At 40.1% G+C, this 9,747-nt stretch overlaps 2 protein-coding genes and 1 long non-coding RNA gene across 3 annotated transcripts in view; 2 read left to right on the forward strand and 1 right to left on the reverse strand.

Annotated features, from left to right (window-relative positions):
• LOC104961509 (uncharacterized) overlaps positions 1-202 on the forward strand; it is a 767-nt gene extending 565 nt beyond the window's left edge. The window contains exon 3 of the long non-coding RNA XR_800105.1: positions 113-202. This is a non-coding gene — a long non-coding RNA (uncharacterized lncRNA). The remainder of the gene's footprint in view (positions 1-112) is intronic.
• A 75-nt stretch (positions 203-277) lies between these two features.
• On the reverse strand, positions 278-2,276 carry enkur (enkurin, TRPC channel interacting protein). Its single transcript, XM_010789815.1, has 5 exons — positions 2,099-2,276; positions 1,456-1,601; positions 1,149-1,363; positions 847-993; positions 278-469 (listed from the first exon to the last, which is right to left on the reverse strand). Exons 1-5 carry the CDS (start codon positions 2,176-2,178, stop codon positions 296-298), a joined length of 762 nt encoding a protein of 253 aa, XP_010788117.1. The 5' UTR covers positions 2,179-2,276; the 3' UTR covers positions 278-295.
• Positions 2,277-2,769: 493 nt separating this feature from the next.
• Positions 2,770-7,986, forward strand: thnsl1 (threonine synthase like 1). The gene is made up of 3 exons (XM_010789817.1): positions 2,770-2,880; positions 3,044-4,426; positions 5,890-7,986. The coding sequence occupies exons 2-3, from the start codon at positions 3,074-3,076 to the stop codon at positions 6,691-6,693; spliced, it is 2,157 nt and encodes a 718-aa protein (XP_010788119.1). The 5' UTR covers positions 2,770-2,880; positions 3,044-3,073; the 3' UTR covers positions 6,694-7,986.
• The last annotated feature ends 1,761 nt before the right edge of the window (positions 7,987-9,747 follow it).

A 9,747-nucleotide genomic window follows, 5' to 3' on the forward strand; every position in this document is an offset into this window, starting at 1 on the left:
TAACCTCATACTGTTATGCGAAATCTTTTTAACATAATACATTTGATTAAAGTCAACGTTTCAGTTGTTTCAGTGTAGGTGGACCTTAAAATGGCAATAGTCCTGGTAGAAGGTTTTTCTGAATGACAATAATTTGGGGATAGAAATGTATATGCATTTCATTGATTAAATGACATATCACAAAAATATGCAAACACAGAACTGTATTTTACTAAAGCCCATGTCATATTTGAAGGGGAGAGTATGAAAACAAACAGTGCAGCACATCTGATTTAATGAAGATTTGTATGTCCTATCAGTAACTGGGTATGTAGATAGTCTTGAACCTCTCAATGAGTTTGATGTCATTCTCTAGCTGCCTCATCGCCGTCCCTAGACTGTCCCTGCGGGCCTTCTTGGACAGGTTGTCTGTGACCAGTGACAGGCCCTGGTAGTCATGGTGCAGCTCATCCCAATTCTTCTTCAGGCCCTGCATGGTGAACACACAAAGAGAAACACATCACTGTCACAATACATTCATTTTAGTAATGCAACTGTCATGGATTAACAGCTTTTATATAGCCATCAAATCAGAAGTAATGTTAGTGTGTTACAGGAACAACTACAGGGGTTATTCTCAAGCATTGTGGTTAATATTGTTGTAATATTAGTATTCATTTTGCCGTGTGGCTAAAAAACGACATAACGAACATGCATAAGCCATTTTATCCTGACTAGTTATAGGGCTACGTAAAATAGTTTTCCTGACATGTTAAGGACATTAAATCATCAGATCAAATTCCAATAAACCTCCAGTGTGAAACTGCTGATTCAGGGAAATAAATGTGCTGCGATGTGTTTGTGTACCTCCAGGACGATGTGTCTCTCCTCATCCGACAGATGTTTCATGGCTCCCTGCTCCCTCTGTTCTTCCACAAACATGTCGTACTCCTCCTGAGCTCTCTGCTCTTCTTCATTGCGCTGCTGCAGATACTCAGGAACTTCTCCATAATGCTGCAAAAAGGAAACAGGGCAATAAATGAATCTAATCTAATTAAATCAGCACTCAAGGATGGATTTCATCAATAAAAGGTTTAATATACTCTTTTTTTTGCATTTACTTTTTCGGCTGTTTGCTATTTTTTTATGCGATATGATTGAAAAAATACCTTTTTCTTAATGTATTTGGGGACAAGTCCTGAATTCTCAAGGAGCTGCTTGTGTCCCTTACTGGTGTCCACAGATGTAGGCTTGGGCTTCATTGGCACCGCTGTAGCTGTCTTTATAAAGTCTCTCTGGGTTTGATAGCCCATTGGTGGGTTGTCTGTCCTTGCAGGAACAGCTGATTTCCTAGTGTAGCTGTTACGAACCACTTTCTGCGCCTCTGAATAAACAAATAAATATGAAGTTAAAGTATAGAATCCCTGCTTCAAGACGCACATGCACATTCTTCAAATAGTCTGTAGGAGAACTCACGTTCAGGTAATTTGGGCTCTTTTGAATGCTTCTTGAGGTATTTATCAGGGGTTGGTACCTCTACTTTTGCTGGTCCCATCGTCCTCATTGCATCCTTGGTGGACTTTTTCTCAAGAACAACTGTCGGCCTAAACTTCGACACATACCTACAGATCCAGCAAAATAGAGAAAATTATCATTAATTGTATATTTCATTTAACATGAATGACATCAAACAGATTAAAGTGAGAAGTACTTTTTTGGTTAAGATAGAATTGCTTTTCTTATACACGTACTCATAAATAAAAAGTAAAAAGTAAAATATCTATAGATTACAGTTTTATATGAAGCTTTAGACAGACAACCACATTCAAATACTTATTTTGCCTTAGTAATTTCTGTACATTCCCGAAAAAAGGACCTAATGTTATGAGCCAATGATAATATATATATATATAATATAGTTAATGAGCCAGATAACATTTGCTTGCCTCATTTAATCGTTTGTGGCGAAATATCTAAGCTAAATACAACAAGAAGTCATGCATTGCTCTGTATGTCTACAATATTAAATACAACCTTGTTCTCTAGTTACCTTAATAAAACTAAATTAATTTTAACTAGCATACTTTAACGCAACATTTAGGTTTCTATTTTTTGCTACCTTTGGGTTTTTTGCAGATGAACCTCTTCCTTTGGAACGAGATTGTAGACACTTTCTCGGGGATACACAGCTTTAGACATTTTGATGGTCTTCAAGCAGGAAAAAGGAGAAAAAACTAGTGGACTAAGGTAGTTAACTTGACCGAGCTAACATTAGCTAACGCTAGCAATACTTGGTCCAGTGAGATTTGTTTGACAACATGCTGTTGCATAGTTGCTAGGTAACTAAAGGAAGAAATGCTGCATTTCATTACAGTGGTAAAGCGATACATTGAAAATATCGGTGATACACATGTGCATTTCACCAACGTTGGTGGCTTATCATCTGGACTTCATTAACATCTAATTTTATATGTGGGCTTATTATTTATAAAACTAACAACACATCTTTTTATTCTGGTACGGCACACTGAAAAACAACTTTCTGAGAAGCATTTGAATGTTGCACACATGTCACTCGTACAAGCAGATTCGTACCGAACATGCAGAACGTTTTATCGAATTTTTAATGATTTTACAAAAAATAAAACATGAAATAATTCTGTTATATAATTTTACAACGAGAAGTGTGTGCAACCGTGACCAAATATCATTTATGCCGTCTCTGCTTCGACTCCTGGTCAGTTTTGTCCTTCCAGGCTTACCGTAGTTGTTTACTGCAGCTGTCCTGCGAAACCTGTGGTACTGCATGGTGTTTTTCCCGTACAAATACATTGTTTAGTTGACACAGAATCCACACAAACAATATTTTCGGGTTTAAAGTACGGAAAGACACCATTTCACGTGAGTCAGAGTGTCTTGCTCATGTACTATCATTTATGTTAACACGTAACGTTAACTACTAGCTGGCTGTAACACAAGTCCAAAGTTAATGCAGTGTCAAAATACGAGGTGGCCAGTTTACCTAACATAAATGTGAATTAAAACTCCACTTTTTATTTCACAGGAGAAAAGGCTGCTGTCATTTGAGTCCTCAATGGGTTTACTGAATGCACTAAGAGCTGTCAGATGCTACCTGAGTCCTCTTTCAACATCAAAATCATGGCTTTCCACCCAAGCCTCCTTGCTGGGAGACAGAAACATCCTGCTCATGGGTGCCCCTGGGGCAGGGAAGACCACAGTGGGCAGGATAGTGGCCCACAGGCTGGGACTGCCTGTCATCGACGTCGATGACGATGTCTTGGAGAAGTCATGGAAGATGCCTGTGGCTGCAAAGCTGGCAGCAGTAGGCGGAGAGCGTTTCCTGGAGGAAGAAGGCGATGCTTTGTGTAACTTCTCTGCCTCAGGCTGTGTTGTTTCCCTGACAGGCTCCAACCCTCTGCACACTGCAGCGATGAAACACATCAAAGAGTCTGGACTGGTCATCTATCTGGACGTGGACAGTGAAGACATCGTACATAGACTCACCAGGATGAAAGTGAACAGGATAGTGGGACAGGAGACTGGGACGTCCATGAGGGACATTCTGCATTACAGGAAACAGTTTTATGAGAGATGGCTTGATCTGCGGGTGCTGTGTGGAACAGGGGACACAGTGGAGGAAGTAGCAGAGAAGGTGCTGAAGGCTATGGAGAGATATCAGAACCACGCTTCGGAAACCTTTGTGTCAACCAGGAGTGACAGCGTGGAATCAAAAACACTCTTTAGTGATGTGGTAGTGGAGGGTCTAGCCACAGATGGAGGCCTCTACGTTCCCAAAAATGGCTTCCCAAACATTGATGCTCGTGAATGGCTGCGACTAGTTCATATGTCATACCCAGAACGAGCATTAATTTTACTTGAAAAGTGCATACACCCATTGGATGTCCCTGCTTCGGATCTAAGAACAATGATATTTAAGGCATATGGGTCAAACTTTTCTAGTGAGGCAGTAGCACCTGTAAAACATCTCATCCACAATCAGTATATCCAGGAGCTTTTTCATGGCCCCACTGCCTCATTCAAAGACCTCGCCTTGCAGCTAATGCCACAGCTCTTCGCCTATTGCCTCCCACAGATGTGCAACTACCTTATTCTGGTAGCCACATCTGGAGACACAGGAAGTGCGGTGCTCAGTGGCTTCAGCAGGCTCAGTGGCTCTGACACACACAGGACCGGGGTGCTGGTGTTTTTCCCAGAGGAAGGCGTGAGTGAGATTCAGAAGCTTCAGATGATGAGCTTCAGGGAGGGCAACGCCAGGGCCGTCAGCGTCCTGTCAGACTTTGACTTCTGTCAGAGGAGCATAAAGAGGATGTTTGGAGAGGGCGGGCTGACGGGTCACCTCGCTGTGGAGTACAGCACCGTTCTCAGCACCGCAAACTCCATCAACTGGGCACGACTGTTGCCACAGGTAGGACATTTGTATTAACGTTTCTTTTTTTACCGGCGATATTTTAACTTAATAACTGTGAAAGATAAGGTGTTTCAAAGATTCATTCAAAGCTTTTATTGTCATATGCACTTAAGCTACAGTGTAGAAATGGCAATTAAATTATTCTGACCTGAGCTCCTCCAACAATGCAACATATTTAATAAAATACAAAATGTACTTATATAAATAAGAAGATTGCAAGATGATAAATAGGATTTGTGCCAGGTCGGTTTATCGGTGCACTTAACGGTGTTTAGCCGTCTTATTGCCTGTGGGATAAAACTGTCCCTGAGTCTGGTGGTTGGTCTGGTAACATTTCTGTTCAAGAGTCCCAGGAAGCAGTAGGTAGTTATTTCCTAAAAGTGAAGTTCCCCCAAACGTCCAAAATACACATTATTAATTCAAACTTTTGAGTGTGAGTGTTGTTTATCAGTCTGGATTAGTGTGGGTTGCAGATAGTCAAAGATATCAGCTGTAGAACTGTCTCCCTTCTCCTAATATTACGGAAAATTTGCACTAGGGCTGCTCGATTATGTCAAAATCATATAATTTCGATTATTTGGGTCAATAATTGATATCACGATTATTAAAAACGATTATCCATTTACTTTGAAAACATCCATTTATTGAAAAAAGAATGTGAACAATATGTTTTTAACAGTTAATTACCCTGAACTCTAAGTATAATTCAACTAAAAAAACAAATACAAAAAATAATAAATAAAAAAAAAAAAATCGTATTATTTCGATTATGTTGTTTTCATAATCGTTGCAAGCCAAAATCGTAATTGCGATTAAAATACGATTAATTGAGCAGCCCTAGTTTGCACTCATCTCGTTGTGTTGGAAGCACCATACAAATAAGAAAGATCATGAGCTCACTATATTACGGAAGAGGATAAGGGCCACATTTTTTTCACATCCCCACATTTCTTTTTTCGCGTGGCCCTAATCCTCTTCCGTACTATATATTCCATAAACCTTGTTGTGAGCTGTTTCATGTGTGAACTATTTTCTTTCTACCAAACTACACCCTTCAACCATATCATGATGCAGAGGGATGTGTGCATCTTAAAGAAAATAGTTCCTATAAGAAACTGCTCCAAAGGATTAGAATTGTATTTATCTGAGAGTAACTGCGTCTTGATATCTGGAAAGAGGACTCAAGAGTTGAGTATTTCCATATTTTTGTTGCGCTTTGAGCACCAATAAACCGCGTGCCATATAGTTCAATTATATACATCTCTAACATTGAAAAAATAACACCAGAACGATCTAGATTTATAAAAAGCACTAATAATAATAATAATAATAACATGGATTTATATAGCGCCCAAGCATAGCACTAAATGACTATTATTATATGTTTTGATTTTTTTCAAGGACAGTAAGGAGTAAAGCTTTTGCCACACATTTAAATTGACACATTCCTCCTTTTGCAGGTGGTGTACCATTCCTCAGCTTATCTGGATCTATGCAGAGATGGAGTTATCAAGTTCGGGGAGCCCATTGATGTTTGCATCCCCTCTGGTAACTTTGGCAACGCCATGTCTGCTGTCTACGCCAAGCAGATGGGCATCCCGATAAGAAGAATCATCTGTGCGTCCAACCACAACCGCATCATCACCGACTTTATCACCACAGGCGAGTATGATCTCCGGTCACGGCCTCTGGCGCTATCCCACTCCCCTGCCATAGATATCCTGAAATCCTCCAACCTTGAGAGGTTTATCTTCCACGTTTCGGACGGAGACGGCCATCTTGTCAAGGAGCTGTTCACACGCTTAGACAGACAGCAGCACTTTCAGGTTCCTGAGCCTCTTCTTGGCAGGATTCAGCAGGAAGTGCTGGCTGGCTGGTGCTCTGAAGAAGACTGCTTGGCCGCCATCCAGAGTGTTCACACACACACAGGCTACCTCATGGACACACACACCGCCGTTGCTAAAGTCGTCGCTGATAGGCTGCAGGACGCTTCATGCCCCATGGTGCTTTGTTCCACCGCTCACCATGGGAAATTTGCCCCCGCTGTGTTCAAAGCATTACAAATCCAAAATATTCCGGAGGATCCTGTTGAGCAGCTGAAGAAGCTCGGGTCCACTGCATCCAGACCTGGAATACACAGAGACATGATGAAGTGCCTGGAGGGAAGCAGCAGGAAGGAACACACTGTGTGTCAGGCAGAGTATGGGGCATTAGTTGAAGAAGTGGATAACATGATACAGAGCTCCTTTTTAAAAGTTATGTAGTATTATTTTTTAGCATTTGTTAATGTCCACCTTAAAGGGGACCTATTATGCTTTTTTGAGTTTATCTCCCACATCCCCTCCCTGCCTGAAACCCCTCCATTGGAATCCTTTGTTCAGTTATGTACAGTATCATAGTGCCATCACTATGAATCACTCAAACTTCTATTGGCTATCGCTCCAAAATATTTTACGTGAAAGGTTAAGGTGCGGGACATCTCGAAGCGGTTGACCAATCACAACAAAACCGGCCAGCTAACCAATCAGAACACACTGGGCTTCCGTTTCAGACAGAGGGTGAGAAGAGGTCCTTCACAGGCAGTATGAGAAAAATAATGACATTTTTGAAACATTAAAGCATGTAATCATGTCACAATAGAGGCAGAAAATAAAAGTATAAACCTGAAAATGAGCATAATAGTGCCTCTTTAAGTTATTGTTCAATTCAATCAGAATTACGCATCCTTGAACAGTACTGTTCTTTAGTATCATGTACTCTTCATTCCTTTAAGATGGTCATTTTTTAAAGCATATTAACAAATAGGTTTGTGTTCAAATAAAAAGGGGCAAGAAACAAATTGTGCCTGAGCCTACATGATGAAAAAAAGTGTTTACTCTGATTATACTCCAATAGACCTCTCGACTCAATTCAAAGAAAGAGCACATTTCCCCTCTGTGGGACAAATAAAGATATTCTGATTCTGTATTCTGATTGATGACCCGATATTTATTTACATCATTATCCAGGACCTTGGCCCACTAGATGGTGATGTCTACCTTTTGGTCAATGCTGTGTGATAATACTAGTGAAAGTGTTGCAGTAACAGAGTAGTATTGCTGGTTAGAAGGTCAAATAAACAAGTGAATAGCGATTATCAAATCAATATCTGCAGTCATTTCACTACTTTGTATTGTACTCTACATTGTAATACAAATAGACAAAAAAATTCCCTTTCTATTTACATCATCTTCTTTCTTATTACTTAAACGTTTCTCCGCTGATGTTAGGATTGATGAATAGCTATCAAAGCAGCATGGAAGACCTCAGCATGGCATTAAAAAACAGCTAATGATTCGATCTACATAGTCCACTAATATCGAGGTGAAGCTCAAGCAGCTGGTTTTCTCCTCCAATAAGTGTCCACTCACTCATTTCCTACCTTACTGAAGGTATTTAGCGATTTGTTTCCCTTTTAGGTGCCTCTCAGCTGCTAACATTCGGCACCATTTATTCCTTATTAAGAGCGTTCAAGCTCTTTTATTTGTTCTATTGAGAGAAACAGTATAAGAGGCTGAGTTTGACCATTTTCATGGACATGGGGTAGTGGCTCAACTTCGTTGTTTTTGCAATGTTTCATTGTGATTTTTTACAAACATATACCTCAGAAACATGTTTAACTAAGGCATTTACAGTTTGACAACACACTAAACAGACCTTCAGCCTTGATTTCTTGAAGTTCAAAACAAGTAAAATTAGCTTTGCAGTTTAAATCTATGTGCTGTATTTATGAATTATAATGATTAAAAAAGTCTGATTTATCATTTTCAATAATTAGTTATGTTATCTCTTATTTACCTGTAAACTGAATTGTAGGGCACAAAGGTTTGATTTGTACTTAAAAAAAGGGAGACGTTTGAAAAATGTTTTCTTGAGTCATTTAAAAACCTCTAGCACACTTCATAACATGTATATGGCAATATTACAGCTTGTGTCTTTGGTGTATAAGGTGATGGATATGAGGATATTGATAATATTATGTGTCACAGCTCTTTGCAGCAGGAAGGAACACACTGTGTGTCAGGCAGAGTATGGGGCGTTAGTTGAAGAAGTGGATAACATGATACAGAGCTCCTTTTTAAAAGTTATGTAGTATTATTTTTAGCATTTGTTAATGTCCACCTTAAAGGGGACCTATTATACTTTTTTGAGTTTATCTCCCACATCCCCTCCCTGCCTGAAACCCCTCCATTGGAATCCTTTGTTCAGTTACAGTGGGGAAAAAAAGTATTTAGTCAGCCAACAATTGTGCAAGTTCTCCCACTTAAAAAGATGAGAGGCCTGTAATTTCATCCTAGGTATAGCTTAACTAACTACCTCAACTAACAAAATGAGGAAAAAAAATCCAGAAAATCACATTGTCTGATTTTTAAAGAATTTATTTGCAAATTATGGTGGAAAATAAGTATTTGTTCACCTATAAACAAACAAGATTTCTGGCTCTCACAGACCTGTAACTTCTTCTTTAAGAGACTCCTCTGTCCTCCACTTGTTAACTGTATTAATGGCACCTGTTTGAACTCGTTATCAGTATAAAAGACACCTGTCCACAACCTCAAACAGTCACACTCCAAACTCCACTATGGCCAAGACCAAAGAGCTGTATCGTGAGATTTTGAGTGACAACCTCCTTCCATCAGCAAGGTTATTGAATATGAAACGTGGCTGGGCTTTCAGCATGACAATGATCCCAAACACACCGCCCGGGCAACGAAGGAGTGGCTTCGTAAGAAGCATTTCAAGGTCCTGGAGTGGCCTAGCCAGTGTCCAGATCTCAACCCCATAGAAAATCTTTGGAGGGAGTTGAAAGTCTGAGTTGCCCAGCGACAGCCCCAAAACATCACTGCTCTAGAGCAGGGGTTCCCAAACTTTTCAGCCCGCGACCTCCAAAATAAGTTGTCTGAAGTACGTTACTAAATAGTCTACGTATATTAATCTATTATTAGGATAGAGTGAAGGATTGTGTAGATTTAGATGAAAGTCCCGTACCTATTTACAAGTATTTTATGTAGTAACAAACAAGATATACGAAGAAATTTAGGATTTTTGTGTAGCAAAAAAAAAAACGATCTTGTCTAATGGTTTAGCGGACTTTTACCTGTTTGTTGCAACGTTTGTAGCGAACTGTCTCCACCAACCGCGACCCGAGTATAAGTACGGGTCAAGCTTTCACTTTGAATTCGAGCGAGGGTAAGCCTCTATAAGGGCGCTCTCACGCCTTTTGCTTAATTAAGTGGATCGGAGGCGGGGGGACAGGGCAGGGGCCAGTGGTCAGCTAG

Source organism: Notothenia coriiceps, unplaced genomic scaffold (assembly GCF_000735185.1).
Source record: "Notothenia coriiceps isolate Sejong01 unplaced genomic scaffold, NC01 NC01_scaffold00033415, whole genome shotgun sequence".
Taxonomy (NCBI): domain Eukaryota; kingdom Metazoa; phylum Chordata; class Actinopteri; order Perciformes; family Nototheniidae; genus Notothenia; species Notothenia coriiceps.